The sequence below is a fragment of the Haliaeetus albicilla genome, chromosome 3 (assembly GCF_947461875.1).
Source record: "Haliaeetus albicilla chromosome 3, bHalAlb1.1, whole genome shotgun sequence".
NCBI lineage: Eukaryota > Metazoa > Chordata > Aves > Accipitriformes > Accipitridae > Haliaeetus > Haliaeetus albicilla.
The window spans coordinates 19,775,283-19,793,310 of NC_091485.1; the positions used below are offsets into that span (position 1 = coordinate 19,775,283).

The 18,028-nt window shown below is 39.4% G+C and overlaps 1 protein-coding gene across 13 annotated transcripts in view; it reads left to right on the top strand.

The window, feature by feature from the left end:
* Positions 1–18,028, top strand: part of PIEZO2 (piezo type mechanosensitive ion channel component 2) — a 313,412-nt gene that overhangs the window by 273,916 nt on the left and 21,468 nt on the right. For 11 of the 13 annotated variants that reach the window (XM_069778971.1, XM_069778960.1, XM_069778966.1 and 8 more), the window contains 5 exons: positions 350–415; positions 3,689–3,855; positions 8,667–8,842; positions 14,912–15,079; positions 17,185–17,577. In XM_069778971.1, the coding sequence (XP_069635072.1) occupies positions 350–415; positions 3,689–3,855; positions 8,667–8,842; positions 14,912–15,079; positions 17,185–17,577 (970 nt within the window). The remainder of the gene's footprint in view (positions 1–349; positions 416–3,688; positions 3,856–8,666; positions 8,843–14,911; positions 15,080–17,184; positions 17,578–18,028) is intronic. The other 2 variants (XM_069778969.1, XM_069778970.1) reach the window with 1 other exon arrangement.

An 18,028-nucleotide genomic window follows, 5' to 3' on the forward strand; every position in this document is an offset into this window, starting at 1 on the left:
GAAGCTGAAGAAATGATCTGGAGTGTGAGTCGGCGGAAGGTGAGACTGCTGAGGGTGGAGGCGGTCTGACTGGGAAATTGCCTGCGTTTACACTAACAGATGATCTTGCTCAGCAGCATTCTTCAGTAAGAAAATGCCCCTGCGAATTGCAAGGAGGGGTGGTCATCTGTGAACACCTTCGCTGACAGGGTTGTCCCCTTGCTTGACTCCTTCAGGAACAGAAATGTGCTTTCTGTTATAGTGGCAGGGGAGCAACCAGTCACTACTGCTTAGTAATTGCAGCATTTTCTAGCTCGAATGGCATTTACACCCACACTTCTATAGGTGTAACACTCGCTGTTTTCACTAGGTGGTACTGATGCAGACTGTGAAGACAGCGAAGAGGAACCTGTCAAGAAGAAATCTGATGGACCAGGTATGAAGGCAGAAAGAGGGCTTCTCTGCTGTTACGGTGCAGTTGTGACCAGTGGCGTGAGCAGTGTATCACAGAGACAGCACTGTGGTGATCCCAGGCTTGCGTAAAAGCCACAAAATCCACTCTAACCTGTGCAGTGAGAACTTCCTAACTACTTCAGGTTTTCAATTGCCAGATTTACAAGTCCTGAGTATAGGAACTTCTACTCCTGGACTATTAACTACTCATTCTCTACACAAGGCTCAGGCTTGATCACTTGCTGTATATTTTACTTAGAGAACAACTTATACCTAAGCATAGCTTCCAGTCCTGATTGCATACAGCCCTGTGTTAAAATCTGCATTGATTTTGAATGTCTGATATGTTATTATTAGCACAAAGACTTTGTGTTTTTTCAGTGTGTTTTAGCAAGGTTAATATAATGCTTTTGTCTGATACTCACCCATTCAGCAAGGTGCAATAATCACCTCTAAAAAAATGGCATGTTCCCAACCTTACCCTTTCTCATTCATAACCAGGGTTAAGGATGCTCTGCACAACAGAAGAAATACCAGCAGTTTGCAAGATCTTGCCCATATTGAAAGTTTTCCTAGAAAGAAGTGTAAAAGGTCATAAATCTAAACTTGGCTCTTTGTTTCTAACTAGAGTAAAAGAAGAAAACAGACTCTTCTCTTACGTAAATCTTCATCATGGCTACCTTGAGTGAGACTTTGTCTTCAAAAGCTATTTTTCTTCTCTATTTAAAATTGGTTCCCACAGTTCCAGTTAGAATAGTATCCCTGAATGAGTAACAGATAGATGTTATATGTTAGGTAGAAGATGTTACAAGGATGTGGGAGATGTCATATCTTTCTCACAAGAGCAGTGGTCTCAAATAAATGAGTTGCATTGCTATAGGGTTTTTTTGGTGGGGTTTGGGGAGATTTTTTATTTGTTACTGGCGATACATTTACCTGTGTTAAAACACTGAGGTGAATCCCTTAAACGCATCTCTAGGGAAAGACCGTTGGTGCTACACAGGGGTTAGGGAAAGAGAAGGAAGTTTATAACTAATTTATATTGGAAATGGTCAATTGAAGGTGCTTTATATTTTCATTGAAATTCTTTGACCAGTCCTAGGTAAAATTTGTTAAAGAAGATGGTTGGAAAAATTAGATGGTAATGGTTAATAAGTATCATTATTAACCTTAGATCAAATCCTGTCTCACACTCTCAGGCAGAGAGAAGCCTTCTCTGCATTTGACCTTTTGAGTTAGAATAACAGTTTCTGCAGAAAATAAACATTTGTTTCCCTTTTTGAAGATGTTTAGATGCGATCGATCCCCAGAAGATTATTTTTAAAAAGTTCTGGAGAACAGCAAATCTGCCAGAACAGCTACAGCATCATTAAAAATGTATACTAGATCACCTCCATTCCAGAGAGAAAAATGACCTTTCAGATTAGACTGGAAGTGCTTGGCAAAGCACTGTGGTGAGACTGTGGCATGCAGTGGTGGTCAATAATAAAGATAATTTTAACCTGAGAGCTGGAATTCTCCTGAAGTCAGTAGCAGAAATTGTATATTAGAGAAGAAGAGTGTGGGTTAAAAAAGAACATTTCTATGTTGTATATTTTTGTGTATGAGTGCTATATTTTCTTTTAACCTATTCATAATATTGTCTGGAATTCAGAGGAAATGAATGCTTCTTGAAGTAGAAACAGCCTTACATTTAATTTCCAATGACAAGATTTCCTTAGCTTCAAGACCTGCACATTGAAACAAAATTTAAGTAGATAAATCATAGAATATCTCCAATTCTAAATGACATAGAAAAGGCCTGAAAAAAAGAGCAAAATATTATTGAAATAATTAAATGACCAAGTGAAGGGGGCTAAATGCTTTTGTGCTCAAAGATACCAGACCAGTTCCATGGCATTGCTCAGGTAATGACCACATACTGCCATTTCAGCATCCACTTTGCAAGAAGGTACCACTAATGGATTTTTCCTTAGTTTCTCTCCACATATATGTGCATACAGCCCTGCCTGCACACCCAGAGAAATGTGCACATTCTTCCCTAGGAAATCTTTTGCTTTATTACAACTTCACCTTTGCATTCTTTGTAAGGAGCGAATGTGCACTCCACAAAGTTTTGCATGCCATCTTGTGGTACAGCTAGGAAGTGAGGTTGTTGAAAGCATCATGCTTTAGCACATAGGTTGGCTCCTTAGCATCCATTTCAAATATTTTGTCCCTGTATGGCAGATTATTGACAGTTTTCTATTATTTCTTAGGCTGGTTACTCTATTATAGCTAGTGCTCTGGGATTTGCAACCTAGCAGGGACTACTAGCTCTCGAACTGGCTAGTTGGAAAGGATTTTTTCAGTATTTGTGCAACGCTGTATAAGAACTATAACTTGGTGTGTATGTTTGTGAGTGGAAGAAAAATAACCTGGAAGTGCTGCTTTTTGGGTGAGAAATGCAGTTGCTAATGCTAAAGGAACTACTGAAATGAGAAATTAACTTGAGACAGCTGTGTTGAGGAAAATGAAGCTACTATTGTTGGTATATAACCCATAAGCCTTACTCATGGGAAAGTGTACTGTTTTGGCAAAATGGTGCAAGAGTAATATTACATAAATTATTTATGTGATTTGTCCTAGTTGGGCTAGCTGATCTGAGATCACTGATGACGTAGTGCAGCCTATTTAAAAAAAAAGAGAAAGGGGGTGGAAACAGTAAATACACAGAGGTGTGTTTAGGTGGTTGGAAAACAGGGAGAGATTCAAAGACTGTTTAGGCAGGTTAGAGTTTAAAACTCAGCTAAGCAAGGTTCAAGCACAAAAGGCAAACTTTGCAGAGAGAAATGCACACAAGTAAATAGACAGGTATGGGGTTCAGCTCAACACGCTGGCTGAGCGGCTGCTGAGATCACAGGAGCTGGGGATGTTGACTAGCTCTCAGGAGATGCCCAAATCTTTGGGTTTCATTTTGCAGACCTGTACATACAGCATCTCTCTAAAATCAGGGACTGTTTATATGACTAGCAGTTGCAGGATCAGGGAGTTACGGCGTGGAAAAGGGATGATAAGCCTAGACATACAGGCAGGAAGATGCCCCAGACAGCCAAAAGGCCTCCAACCATCTTCAGAGATTCCTTGCTATGACAGGGTCTTGCAGCCTGGATTATTATTATTAGACAACAAGGAAAAAATGAATCTAACTGCAAGCAGAAATACAATGAAAGATATTTGCATTCATTAACTCTCTGTTGCTTTTCCTCTCTTTTAGATAACATCATCAAGAGGATATTTAATATCTTGAAGTTCACTTGGGTCCTCTTCCTGGCAACACTAGACAGTTTTACAGCTTGGCTTAATTCCATCTCAAGAGAGCACATTGATATCTCCACTGTGCTAAGAATTGAGCGATGTATGCTGACCAGGGAGATTAAGAAGGTAACGCCTTTGGTCTTTTTTGTCTGCTAATGTCATTTCCAGCTCAGTGAAAAATGAAAGGTTGTCTTTTCAGATCACTGTGTTAAGAAGTAAAATTTTAAAAATCTCACTTATACATGCATTTTAAAAATAGGTCTGGACTCTTTTACTGCTTGCTGTTCTATAAATACATAAATAATAAATTACTTGATTTATTAGCTGGACACAAAACAAATTATTGGAAAAATATTTCTTTGAGAGGTCGATATAAGGATTTGGCTGAAACATTCCTGTGATAAAGTGTGCTTCTGAGGGGACAGGATAGATTCAAGTAGAGAGGAGAAGGCATGGCATTTTAAACAGCTCAAAAACTACCTCAGTCTGAATATTTCAGTCTTTTTGTAGACCAACTTGCCTTGGAAATGACTGACAATATAGGCATAATTTTCTTCACTCGCAGTGAAGCTATGTGGTCCTCCACAAACTAGTTATGTATTGGTAAAACCCATTATTATCAAAGATTGATGTTGATAGTGTAACTAAAAATGTATTTAAATCTTCAAAATGCAAGTAGGTGATACCTTGAAGTTGGATAAAGCTCTTGTTTTAAGCACAGGTTATTTTTACATATGTCACTAGCTACCCAACTATTTCTGGAAACATGGCATAGAAGCCTCATTTTTAGTTCTTTCCAGTTTTTGTTAAAAGCTGCAGACTGTCTCAGAGATGAATAGGTCAAAAAGGTCAACAACACATTAGTACTCTTGACCTTAATAAAGCCCCATATTGCCCAGCCACTGTCGACATCTGCTTATTGGCAAGATAAGCAGGCTGCCTCCCACCCCAGGAGGTTCGAGAAGCTGGCTTTCCTGGTCTGAGGGAATCTGTACTCAGTCTGGCTAGGAGGCACTGAGCATGAAGAGAGGAGTGCTTCAGTGTTAGTGTTCGGTTACTGTTATTTTCCCCAAGGTGTCCAGTAGTAAGTGGTTAATAATAATAATAGCAAATAAATAAATAAATAAAGCAGAGCAAAAGAAATGTGGCATATTCAAAATAAATCCTTCTTTGGAATATGTCCCAGCTTGTGGCAATGGATGGTTTAGGGCACCCTAAACCAGAAATTGCATCTGGGTCATTATGTTTAATACTACCAAGGAATCTGTGTTCTTGGAGTTTGGCTAGTCCCTCTTTAATGTATTTTTAATGTTGGCTTCCAGAAGATCCTACAATACGGAGTTCTGTAGTGTCATTCCATATGGTGTGTTTAAGAGTACTTACTCTTGTTCATTTTAAACCCACTTCCGATCATTTTGGGGTCTCATGTGGATCAGCTATGTATTCCATTTTCTCTAGTATTCCTGATTGTATAAATCTGCATGGAGTCTTCACCTCAGTCATTCTCTTCCAAGTTAAAAAGCCCCTTTCTTTTTAGCCTCTATTCACATGGAATCCATCCAGTGCCTCTGAATATCTTTATTGTCCTTCCTCATATGATTTCCAGTTTTAATGTGGCCTTATTAAGACTGGATGACCAGAACTACACACTGTTTTCAAGGTGTGGGTGAATCACAGATTTATACAGGAGTATGATATGTTCTCCTTTGCTTTTCTAGTGAGATCTAACAGTCAAGCACCTTTGATTTTTCGTGAATGCTGCCTATTTTCAGCAACTATAAACTCTGAGTCCAAGACCTTTAAGGCTAACAAAAGCTGACATAAAGCCTGTCATTATGTATATACAGTTTAGGTTACTTTTCCCATTGCATTTCTTACCATTTTTTACCAAGTCACTCAGTTTTATCAAGTTCTTCAGTAGTACTTCAGTCAACTTTACGCTTGAATATCCCAGATAATTTTTTTTCATCTGCAAACTTTATGACATCACTGTTTTCCTCCTTAGACAGGTAATTTCTGAATATGCTGGACAGTAAAACTCCTTGGGGGGAACCACTCAATGACCTTCTTCCTTTGTAAAGAAAAAACATTGGTTTGTGCCCTTTGTCTCTGGTCTTTTAATGGAGGATAAGTACAAGAGGTAGATGTAGTCTGCTGTCAATTTATTTCATGACCACTCAATTTCTTACAAGGGTCACTCAGGATCACTCCTGAAGTCCTGTTTAAGGATTGGTGTTACCTTCTCTTCCCCTGGCACTGTTTCATCCACTGGTTCCTGCAGAGCTCTTGGGTGAGGACCTTCCAGTCAGTGCTCAGTTTATTGGTTTCTTCTCAGACTTGTCTTTTATAAAATAATTAATCCAGTCATTCCATGGGATTCAAGTTACTCTAGGAACGTCGTTGACATTTTCTGCAGCAAAAAGCAATGGAAAAAATTCAGTCTTTTCTTGTCCTGTTGCCCTAACTCCCTTACACCTCTTTATGCCTTGATCACCTGTTGATACCCTGGCTTTCTGGCAGCTGATTCTTATGATATTCTTGAAAATGTTTTTATTATCAGATTTCTTTTTATTTTAGCAAGTTACTCCTCAGCATCTCTTTTGGTCTAATTTGCTAAATTACATTTAACTCTAGAAAGTTCATTCTTGTTTGTTTTTCCTCATGACTTTCACTTCTTGAAGGATGTCTTCTTGCTTCTTCCTCCTGGTCTTTTCCATTCTGGTAACTTGTGTGTCTGGGCATGCAGGCTCTTTCATGACGTTTACTTATTCTACATAAGTACATTTGAAGATTAACTTGAGTTATTGTACATTATTATTCTGATGGCACCTTCTGTAATCTTCCTTAGTATTTAACAGGCACTAGTGCACTCATGGTTTGATGGTCAAAAATCAAGCCTTCATATTATACTTTCTGAATATTAATTGGTTCAAGTCCACCCACAGAAGCTCTATGATAATCCTGGCACAGTGAATTTACTTAATTTGTTAGACTTCATGCTTTTTGACCCATACCACCTCTTTCTCAAGCTATCTTCCATTCCATCCTTGCTGTAAAATTCATACTGTGATAGTACAGTGTTGTAGCAGTAGTCCTTTTTGCCCCAGGTCTCAGAAGTCCCTGCTATTTCAGCATCCTCACTGAAAATCACATGATTCTTTCTCACCGCCCCTGAGTTTTTAGACTTTTAACATTTATGCAGAAGGCAGGCTAACTGCCTTTTTATGGCCATTACTTTTTGGGGACCTTATTTTGATCATTCTTTGCTACTTCTCACCTCAACTTAATATATTTTTTCCTACCCTTTGTTCCCAATAGATTTATTTATTTATTTATTTATTTTGATTTCATGTTGCCAGCAGCCTGATGCTATTTTGATTACAGTAGAGCTCATATGTCCTTGTGTAGGCTGGTATATCCTGCTTCAATCCTAAATCTTCCAGTACTGGGGGCCCTTCAGATAATTTCCCGCTAGTCAATAGCTTTCAACTTCAGGGTTTTTTCTAGGATCTTTCTCTCCTCTTCTGTGAAATACTGGTACCCATGAACATCAGAATCATCAAACCCTCCATAGCATCCCCAAGTCTCTGTAGCAGTCCCATGCCTGCCACTGCTGCCCAAGAAACCTGCTGCAGCCACCATGGTGATGTGTTTCTTTCTCTGACATGGAGTCGGGGACAGTTAACCTGATGTATGAAGTTCCTTTGGTCTCTCTTCCAGCTACAGAAGAACCTGAAATTGATTCCTCCATTAGTTGTGGGGCACTTTTGCTGTTACAGCTCTTGTCCTTTATCCCACACCTGCAGTTGAGCTAGAATGTAGCATGTGCCATAATTTCAGAGCCAGGCTGTCATAATGGCACGTTTATTACTGCAGAAGCAACACAGCTTGTATACAAAAAAACTTAATTAAAAACTTGAGTTTCAGATTTTGTTCTTAAGATTATTTTTTTTTTGACAAAACTTCAGATTTTGAAAATTTTACATTTGGGACAGCGTAGAGGACCAGAGTTGAAATACTAGTAACTAATAATACTAATAAATGGAATATGGGCAGTATTTTAGAGTACTTTGATTATTTTAGCTGGAAAAAGTCCTTGCATAAGGCTTCATTCTAAGTCCTAAAAATGACTGTTCAAGAATAGCAATCTTGTCTCTCAGTGTATCTTCTGAAGTCAATGCAACTGCTAGTGGAATGAGTTGGATGTGTTTCTGCCTATGAACAGGCTATAAAATTCTCAGTTTTATTCTTATGACATGCCTTTAGAATTCTTGATTGCAGTATCATAGCCAGAAAGACTTGATTCTGTGCCCAGATCTGGGCTGACAGTTAATAAAACCATCCTTTCATGAACTTGCTTGATCTCAAAGTCACAGAGAAAGAGTGAAGGTCTTCAGTGTATTTTTCATGGTTTTCCAACTGTATCCATACTTCATGAATAAATTCTTATTTTGGGACACTAATGAAAATCTAGATCAGTTTGTACATGACCTGGTTTCCTTTTTTTTTTTTTCTGTTTGAAAAACTGCTACTGACCAGTAATAAGATGTTTGATTGTTCTTAGAGTCAGTGAAGCTGTCTAAAAGAGATATCTCAAAAGTTGCTGGAGTATAGGTTGAGCCATGGTCCCCGCCCACACGTCATTTTCATGCTGAATGATCTGCAGTCCACCCAGCAGAGTTTTCCTGGCTATATATAGCCTGAAACTGCTTGCATTGCTCCAGTTTTGCTTGAAAACCCAACACTGTGCAGTGGTAATTTAAGTCAGAATCTGACTTGTACTCTGAAAAAGGAACTACTGGTGGGAGGTTATTATTTACTAGGAAGCTGTTTGCACAGTCCTTAGTCTGTTCCATGCCAAATGACTGAAGAAATCAGTCCCTTGAAGAATACATCTCCCCCCTGCCATGTACCTCTACCTCCACTCTCTTCCACAGGGAAACGTTCCAACGCGGGAGAGCATCCATATGTACTACCAGAACCACATGATGAAACTTTCTAAGGAGTCAGGACTGGACTCAATTGATAAAAATCCCGGTCAAGCTTCTGGTTTGCAAGCATCTGAAAGAATGGATAGTTTAGATTCAGCAGCTTCTCGTGACAGTATCTCCAGGTATTGATTTAATTTTATTTTGCGAAAGGTAGAGGGATCATGCAGTAGTCATAATTTTAGATAATGTTTCAGTACTGATGAACTTTCTAATGTATGTTGAATCCTCTTTTTGATTTGTCCATGCCATTTGAATAGCAAAAACTCTGCTATATGTTCCTATTCCTTTACAGTGGTGACCTCAGTCGTTGGCTTAACTTCTTTTCCACTGCATGACTACCCCACTGCATTCTGTTTCCCCTAGAATTAGGAGTCATTGACAGGGGTTCTGATCTTGTAAAAAGGAATGGAAAAATAAGACCCTGCTGAGGATGCTTATGTGATACTGTTGTAGGAATTCCAGCATGGAGTTTGGGGAATGATCATTCATTGTGAATATTTTCTCTTCGTAAAATAAATTGTTGTCTGCTGCCCACAAAATCAAAAAAGGATTGGTACTGAGAGAGATTCTGGATCTGAGAGAACAAAATGCCCCTCTCATACACATGGGGCAAAGATCATCTGAAGAGCCTGATTTCCTCACTGCTATGATTACAGTCCAGCAGAGCTGCACAGTTTGTGGATCAAATACCCATACTAGTGCAGGAAAACCACCTTCCCCATTCTTTTCTGAAGACGGAGGCTGTCAAGTCCCTTGCCAAAATTACTGCGTGCTCCTGCTGCTCCTTGCACAGAGGCACACATATTCACTTCCTTCTCTTACAGAGGCAGCCTGTTCCCATCATGTCCCTGGTGTTCTGGACTTTTAAGAGACTGAAGAAATTGTCCAACTTGAGGGGGAGAAGGGAGGGCTTTGGAAATCCAGCTGTTTCATAATCCCTTACATTCTGTTGTCTCCTGTTCTGCTCTGAAGTGTGGCAGTATCATGTTGTGTTTGATACTCCCAGAAAACTCGATAGCTTCTGTGTACAGTAAATTATGCTTAGCTTTTACTAATGACATATGGGTAGATGTTAGCAGACTGAAAATAACCAGGGCTTGTCTTCGTTTCTGATGTTATTGAAAAGCAAGTGTAAGAGAGTGCCTGTGAGTACTATGCTTCAACAAAATATTCACAAATTGCTCCCCAGGCTGAGCACCAGCCTTTGAGAGGTTCACTCCAGTAAAAACACTGAATCTGAGCGAATCTTTCTCGGTGTCTAGCTACCCAACTAAGCAACACCTTTGTGTTTTGTCTCAAAGTTTTACAGGAGTCAGATGATGTGAGAAAAATGTAAAGCCGAATCCTATTACCAGCTCACTTGGAGCCACTTGGATATCTGCAGGGCAGAATTTAACTCCACAAAGTTCAGTTTCACCTAAAGGAAGAATAGTAATACCAGTCCTGCTTTCATTAAATTGTTTTTGGTCACACTGTTTACTATAGAAACTTAAAAGAAGTTATCATTATTATACAACCGTGTAAGTAAGAACGTTAACTACAAGCAAAAGGAAGCCAATTCCAAAATGAATTATAAAAAAAGACAAATCCTGTAGTTACCATGTGTAAATTCTGCCTCTTCAATGAGACAGTATCCAGTGTTGAGCTCCACTTATGTCTTTCTTTCAGAATAACCACCCATTTGTCACCCTGCTTTGAGCATACTTACACATTCAACATCTCTTTTCAAACTCAGAGAATTCAGTGATTCTGTGGAGCTGCTTTGCAACAGAAAAAGTTAAATCTTTCACATGTGTTACTGTCATCTCAGTTTCCTCAGAAGATGTCACAGGACCTATCAACAGAGGAATACCAAAGGCAGTATTATAACTGATTTCTCTAATCTCAAATTCTCTTCCTGGTAATGAACAATCAAATATTCCTGCACTAAGAGTATTTCCAAATTGTGGACATCTGCTATAATAATAATGACCTGTAATTAGAGGAAGGAAAAATTATTCTGTTGATTGAATGATAATGCCATCTGTTTATTGGGGCACCCTTGCATGTCTATTCCTGGGATTACAAAAGTGCTTATGAGTTTTTTTAGAAATGTGAAATGTTTTAAACTTCATGTGAGTTTATTGAGTGATTTTTTTTCAATTGCCCAAACAAGAGAAGGGGGCATTTTACATTTCAAAACAATGATTTCCAGTAAATGTTAAAGCAACTAATTAAATCTAAAGCATGCCTGTGATCATGGATCTAGGACTGCAATGGAAAACTTTTGGGAAGGAGCAGAGGGTTTCTAACCAGCATTCTGGTTATCCTTCTTTGATTGCCCAAAGTGTAAATTCTGTGGTAGACATGAGGTCCATGAGTAAGATGGGCATGACTGGAAGTACACAGGGCTGCAGAAGCACAGAAGCTATTCCTTTGTAATAATACATATTCCTCAGTACCCAGGACAGGAATTACTGTAGGTATCAGCACAGTGCTCTAAACCCTGGATTTCCAGAGAGAACAGCCCTTCTGATCAGATGCAGGAACTGTAAATTTCTTGAGAAGTTCAGGGCTGACCCTTATAAGTCTTATCCAGTGTTGTTGTTCTTGCCCTAGATAAAGCTCTAAAAGGAGTTTTGCAGAGTATCCTATGTGGGATTATCTCTTTCAGTAGGGCTGTCATTTATTCTCAGTCATTTTTCTATACAGCAGCTAGAGGTATAATGAGGTATTCGTAATGTAATTGTTTGGTTTCTCTTTATGTATAAATACTCTCATGTATCCTAAAGGCAAAGTGCAAAGTTCATATGGGCCAGGAGAAGAGACTGATGTTGATCCTTAACAAGCTCTTCGAAGAGCACCACCAGAAGGGATCAGGAGCTAGCATGGTAGAGCATTTGCTGCCATTTGTTTCCATTTGACTGATGAACTGCTTAGTAAGTTAAACAGCTTGTGAAGTTCAGTAACATGGTTGGGAACTTACTAAAACCAGTTGGCTGCCTTTATGGGACTTAGCCTACAATTATGAAATAGCAGCTAGACACAGGTCCTAAGCCAGATTTCAGAATATCCAAGGTTTTGTATCCAGCTCAGTTTGTGTAATTTCTGTCCATCACAAATAACGTATTCAGTTCCCAACTCGACCTGTGTGTAGGCTTTTATAGGGGCTGCAGGTGGGAGCCCCTGACCCTCCTGTAAGAGTGGACATACAAATGCAGTCAGGGTGTTAACAGACACCACTTTTCAGCTGTTCTTCCCTCACCAGGTGGGAGAATAGGGCTTGAGGCACGAGTACTGGAGATGTAATGTTTGCCTTGGGAGGCAGGAAAAAAGAGGAAAGGAGAGTCCCAGTTTGGGGCTGGATCTGGGTCTGATTTAGGAGCATGAATGATAGGAAATGTTTGGGATCTTTGCTTGCAGGTGTGGGGAGTGTAGTAGTTCATAAAGGTAATGCCAGTCAGTAACTAGCCCGCGGACAGAAAAAAACCCAAAATTTGTAAGTCACCCCTTAAACTAATAAACTCTCTGGGAAGGGTAAATTTGTTTAGCAAAAAGGAAGTCAATAAAGTAAGAAATTTATCGCTCACCAAGGATAAAAACATCTCTGCTATATATATCCCCATTTGAAATGGATACCCGATCAACTTCATATAAAATGCTTGAATTCGGGGCTTTTAATGAACATTCAATTTAAAATACCTAGTCCTTGAATGATTTCAAGAAGCTAATGCTTTTCAAGGTCTCCAAGGACACAAATGTGAAAAGTCACTAAGGAAGATATGCTTGGATTAAATTTATGTGATAGTCAATGACTGAGTCAATATCAGCTTTGCCAAGCGTAAATCTCTCCACTTTATTGACGTTCTTATTTCCTCCATGTTCGGAAGCATGTTCCTAAAGTACATAAGGAGTATACAGACTGTGCTACAGGTGTCATCTCATACACATCTAACATTCAAGGATACAGAGCAGCTACTCAGTCAATAATTCTTCTGATGATTCATCCTTCATTAAAAACAGCTTTAAACCAAATTATTGCAGGGACTCCATCTGGGCAAATGTTTTTATCTATTGGGATTAATAGATGTTTTTCCTTTGAGTTTTCTGGGACCCAGGTCAGAACTTAGGTGTTTTAGAGGGCAGCTGGCATATGTTTCTTCCATTGAAAATATATGAACAGGCATGTGCTACTTTGATTTCAACAGCTGCTCTGCTTAAGGCCCTTGGAAGGTTCCCTTTGAACTATGTCTGCATTTAAAATACTTCAACACCTTAGTAAGAGGTGTTGCTCTTGAAAAGAATAAACTCAGCCCTTGAGATGTAAAATAACATGGGGATAACATAGCACACAGACAGAAAGGTAATCTGCAAAAACAGATTGTCCACTTGCTGCCATTTCCCTATATTTTAGCACGAAAACCTCACCGACAGTACAACTGCCTGGCTGTTCTCCATGGGCGTATGCGCAAAGGGAAACCTCCTCCCTCATGACCCCCTGAGCCAGTAACATGGAGCTCCGACTGATTGCCATGCTGCTGAATCAGGCCTCGAGGGTGGATCTCCTGCGCCTGCAGGAAGCAGCATTTGGTTCTTCACCAAACCCCTGCACCACGCAGATGGCCCTCCAGGTTTTGCTGGAGGATGCTTGTGTGCCTTTATGCACATGCAGAAGTAATGAAGTGGCTTGTAAAGGGTCTTGGCCAAATGAACTGGCAGGACAGAGGTGCCCCTGCCATTAATACTGTTTCTAGGGAAAGTATTTCACAATACCTTTGGTATGTTGGTGATACTTTTCTTCTACTCAAAGACCAAAGTATGCTTCTAGCCTCAGCCCATTCTGTCAAAAAAGACCATTAGTGAGTGTAGGCCTAAGAATAACTGCTTCTTCGCTCCACGTATTTTGATGTTTTCCTCCCCATTTTCCTTAAGGCAATAATTGCAAACTGTCACTTCATGCCAGCGGATTTTTTTCCTCACTTCAAGCTAGCAAGACCAAAGTAACGCAGCAAATGCCATTGCACTTCCCTTCTGACCTCTTTTCCAATTCTCTGTGCCCTTGGACAAACATAATGCTTGCCAAGGAAGCAAATCCCCTGCTGCTTCTGCTCAGGTGTAACGTAGATGGACTCAAAAGGAGAAAAGTAGAGTGTAAATCCTGGGGTTTGGGGTCCTTTCTTCTCTCATTCTGTGTGAGAGACTCAGGCAAATCACTGCATGTGTTAAAACACCAGGTCCCTCAACTTATTTCATAGGCATTTGTGTTTTTCAAAGATTTTTACAAGAAAAATAATTCTTTTGCCTACCATATGTCATTAATGTATTTGCTTCTTTCCTGTTGCTATGTTATATGCTTGTATTTAATAATGTACTTTTTTTCTCGTAACTCATCCAGTTCTTCTTTTCTCCAGTAACACATAAATGCTCAATGTATGGTGTATGTCTCTGGTGTCCTGTTGTATTTGATAAGTGAAAGGAGATAAGGGTTTATTATATTGTTCTTTCTTTCAAGACATGCATGTTACCAATTTTGAAATAGTTTTTAAGCTGTGATTGTAATAATGATATGTTCTGGAAAGAATCATCAGGGCTTACTACTAAATATCAAAATAAAAGCCATCCCATGCAGAGCAGGTTATATTTGGCATGCATATACTGGCTAAGAAACATATCCGATTTGGCTCTTTGGTTCGGAAAGAGGATTAGCCAATGTCTGACAGCTATTTTTCTATTTGTGGAATATGAGCTTATTCAGTTTTAAGGGCTTTTTTTAGGAAATTGGCTTGTACCTGTGTAAAAAGGTTCAGCACAGCATATCATTAATAAAATAGAATTTGTACAGAGAAGGTCACTTCCCAAAACATTTTTGTGGAATTTGGAAATTTCAGGAGGAAACAAAGAAAATAAAACCTCACATATGTAAGTTGGTGCCCCTGGAAAGCAAGTAGAGCATTGTGTTTGTTTCATATCTCTTTGAATAGTGAATAGATGGTTGTTAGCCTTCTATAGCCCCTATATCAATGTGACCATGAGCAATCTGTGCCTAGAAATGTGTTTACATGGTGACTCTAAACAAATCCTTATCTTCTCTCTGAACCTTTTTTCTCTGTGTCAGTGTTTTGCTGCATGGCAAGCATATTTGTTTACTGAACCATGTGTATAGTAGTATCATTTGTATTTAACACTATCTTTATAACTGTTTGCGCTGCTAGCTGCTACACTGAAGCAACCATGCTGTTCTCAAGGCAGTCAACCCTTGATGATTTAGATGGACCAGACACTGTTCCTAAAACAAGTGAGCGCGCTCGACCTAGGCTTCGTAAAATGCAGAGCATGGATATGTCCTCCTCATCAGCTGACAGTGGCAGTATAGTGTCAAGGTGCTTAACTCATGCATGCTTTGTTCACTCATTTACCCATACCGTTATACTTACTGCAGGGTACAGAAATTTGCATTTGCAGATATGTGGTGTACAGAGTGGTTGCATGGTTAATGGAAGCTTTACTCCCCTCTGTGTTGTGGCACAATTCTGAGGTTCAAAGTCAGGGTCATAATCTAGGACTCATTTGCTGTTTCACTTTTTATTCTGTTTTTTGTTTTGGTTTTGGTTTTCATCCTTAATTCATGTATTTTTAAAAGCTGTTCCATTACATTACACTGGCTGTCTAAATCCAGGCTGACGTCTGTATTGATTCATCTAAAAAAGAGTCTGATTTTCAGAGTTAGCAAGCTGCTAGTTGTTCTTATTAAGACTGGAAGCTGGAAGTGAAGTTTCTCAGCTAATCAGTTATCCTAAATATGGACTTAGATGTCTAATTTTAGAAACTAAGATAGGCAAACATTGGCCCAGCTCTTTCAATTTTTAGTTTTCCCCATATAGGAAAGATTGCTAAATATGTTTTGATTACTTTACCATTGATTTACAGTCTATCAGGTGTTGGAATTAAGAAAGGGAAAATAGCTATGAAAAGATAGTGAATAATATTAATATCCAGTTCAAGAGAGAACTTTTCGGAGCCATTCACTCACTATTTAGCAGGTAAAACCCAGGGTTTATATGACATTGGGAAACAGTGTTTCAACTAGTATTATAAATATTATAAATATGAAACTTTATGGTATATTAGATCATTCTTTTTCAGCATTTAGTGTCTTAAATTTTTGGTGTTGATCAGTTTTGAAATGATGGGTTTATATGGTTTTGTGCATTTCAGCCAGGATGAGTGCTACTGTGAATCATCAAAAGACATCCTCATAATAGTATTACAAGTTCTAGTTAAAAGTCTGCTAGAAATAAAGTGATCTAACGTAGCTACAGTAAGTTTGAAAGCAGTGTGAAAGAAAAAGAGGTGGAACTTAGTTTTTAATTTTGGCAGGAGATGGTAGTACCAACTGGCTTTGCCAGTGCCAGTTTTCTTTAAAAGGTTATACTTTAGGTGAAAACATGGCCCCATTCATTTCATAGGAGCTATGTAAAATCTCGTTTTGTCTCTGTTGAGATACAAGAACACGTGGCCAACAAAAGACACTGAGTTGATACCTATTGTCTAACCTATGGAGAAGGACTGGAATAGAGACTAAAAAGAGAGTGATGTTCGAGGGGAGAGGTGAAAAAATACTTGTAAGTGATGAAAAGGGTAAAAGCAAAGCCAAGAAAATATTTTTTAAATTATGGTGTCCAGATTCCCATCTGGAGTCATCAAGCTGCATGAATTTACATCAGCTGAGACTGTTGCAGAGCACAGAGCATTAAAAGAGAAAGTGATTATGGACATGCAAAGCTAAGAGTAAGCAAGGTGAACAAGCAGAGAACTGAAAAGAGTGAATAAGAACAGTTGAAAAAGAAAATAGGTACACACAGAAGAAAAGCAGGCAGGTAAGGTAAAAAGGAAGGCTGTATTGAAGAACATAGGGCAATCTAAAGGTAAGCAAGATACCTGTTACTGGAACAGTTTTGTAATCTGGATTGTATTTCTCCATGTTAGCAATTTACTTGTTCTTTTATTTGGAATCAGAGTTGATGGGTGTGTTCAGCTCATGTTCCAGTTGTATACAGCACCCATACGGTGGTTGTTAAAAGCACCGTGTTTAGAAGGAACTCCATGGCTGCCTATCATTCACCATGGAGCATGCTTTAAACAGATGTAAGAGCAAGTCCTGATTCTGGTCAGAAACTGCTTGAACTACTTGCAGAAAGTTAGTGTAGTTTCTCTTGATGATTATATTAATTTGCCCTTTGCTGGTGTGAAAAGAGTGAATCACTGTGAGTTCAGTGGGATGTCGTTCAAGGGGTGGATGGACCCAGATGGTCCATCTGTGTAAGTGGAGATCATGATGATGTATCTTCTACCAGATTATATGAACTTTGAAGGCCTGGGAATGCAGTGGGGTTCCTCAGCTGTCTACATAATGGTACAATTAGCAAATTTGCTTGGTGGTGACCCTTGTAAGCCTCAACTCTCTCTCTTCATCCGTCCCCAACAGTGAACCTACACAGGTCACCATGCTCTATTCTCGTCAGGGGACAACAGAAACCATTGAGGAGGTAGAAGGGGAGCATGAAGAGGAAGGAGCTCCTTCTGCATCAAGGCCGGAGGAAGAGGAGGTGGAAGATTATAGCCTGGGTTCAGAAGGAGCTGCGTATACTCCCGATACCGATGTGCCATTGTACTCCACTGTGGATAGCAATGCAGAAGCTCCACCTTCCTATAGCAAAGCTGTCAGCTTTGAACACCTTCCCTTTGGCTCCCCAGATGACTCAGCTGGTAAGAGCCTCATGATGGTGAGCCCAGACGACAGTCGGACGGACAAACTTAATGATACGATTCTCCCTCCATTGACGCACGAGCTAACGGCTAGTGAGCTGCTTCTGAACAAGTAAGGACCTTCGACAGGGAAAGATTGTTGGTCCCAGTCTGTGAAGTTTTGTCATTACTTTGGGTTTTTTTGTCTCAGAACTAGCCTACAGTTTCCTATACAGACCTTGCGCTAAGTTTGATTTAAGGGAAGAAGCTCATTTCCTGTGCAGTTGTTCTAATTACAGATTTCTAAACTGATTCAAATTCCTGTTGGAAGGACTCTCCACTTTCTGCCCAGATACCATACCTAACTGTTCCAATTAGCATCAGATTTCTGTGCTGCAATTGTCATGGGGTCAAGGGATTTTCTAAATATTCCTGGTGGAGAGGGCTTCTCTTCTCCAGGCAACTGTGATTTCAGATACATTTCCTTCAGGGCTATCTGGGAAAATGTTTCTCTTTTAATTATTTTGGATTACTATAAGGGAAACTCTGACCTTTGGCAGAGTTTTTTGTTTAAGCCAGTAGGA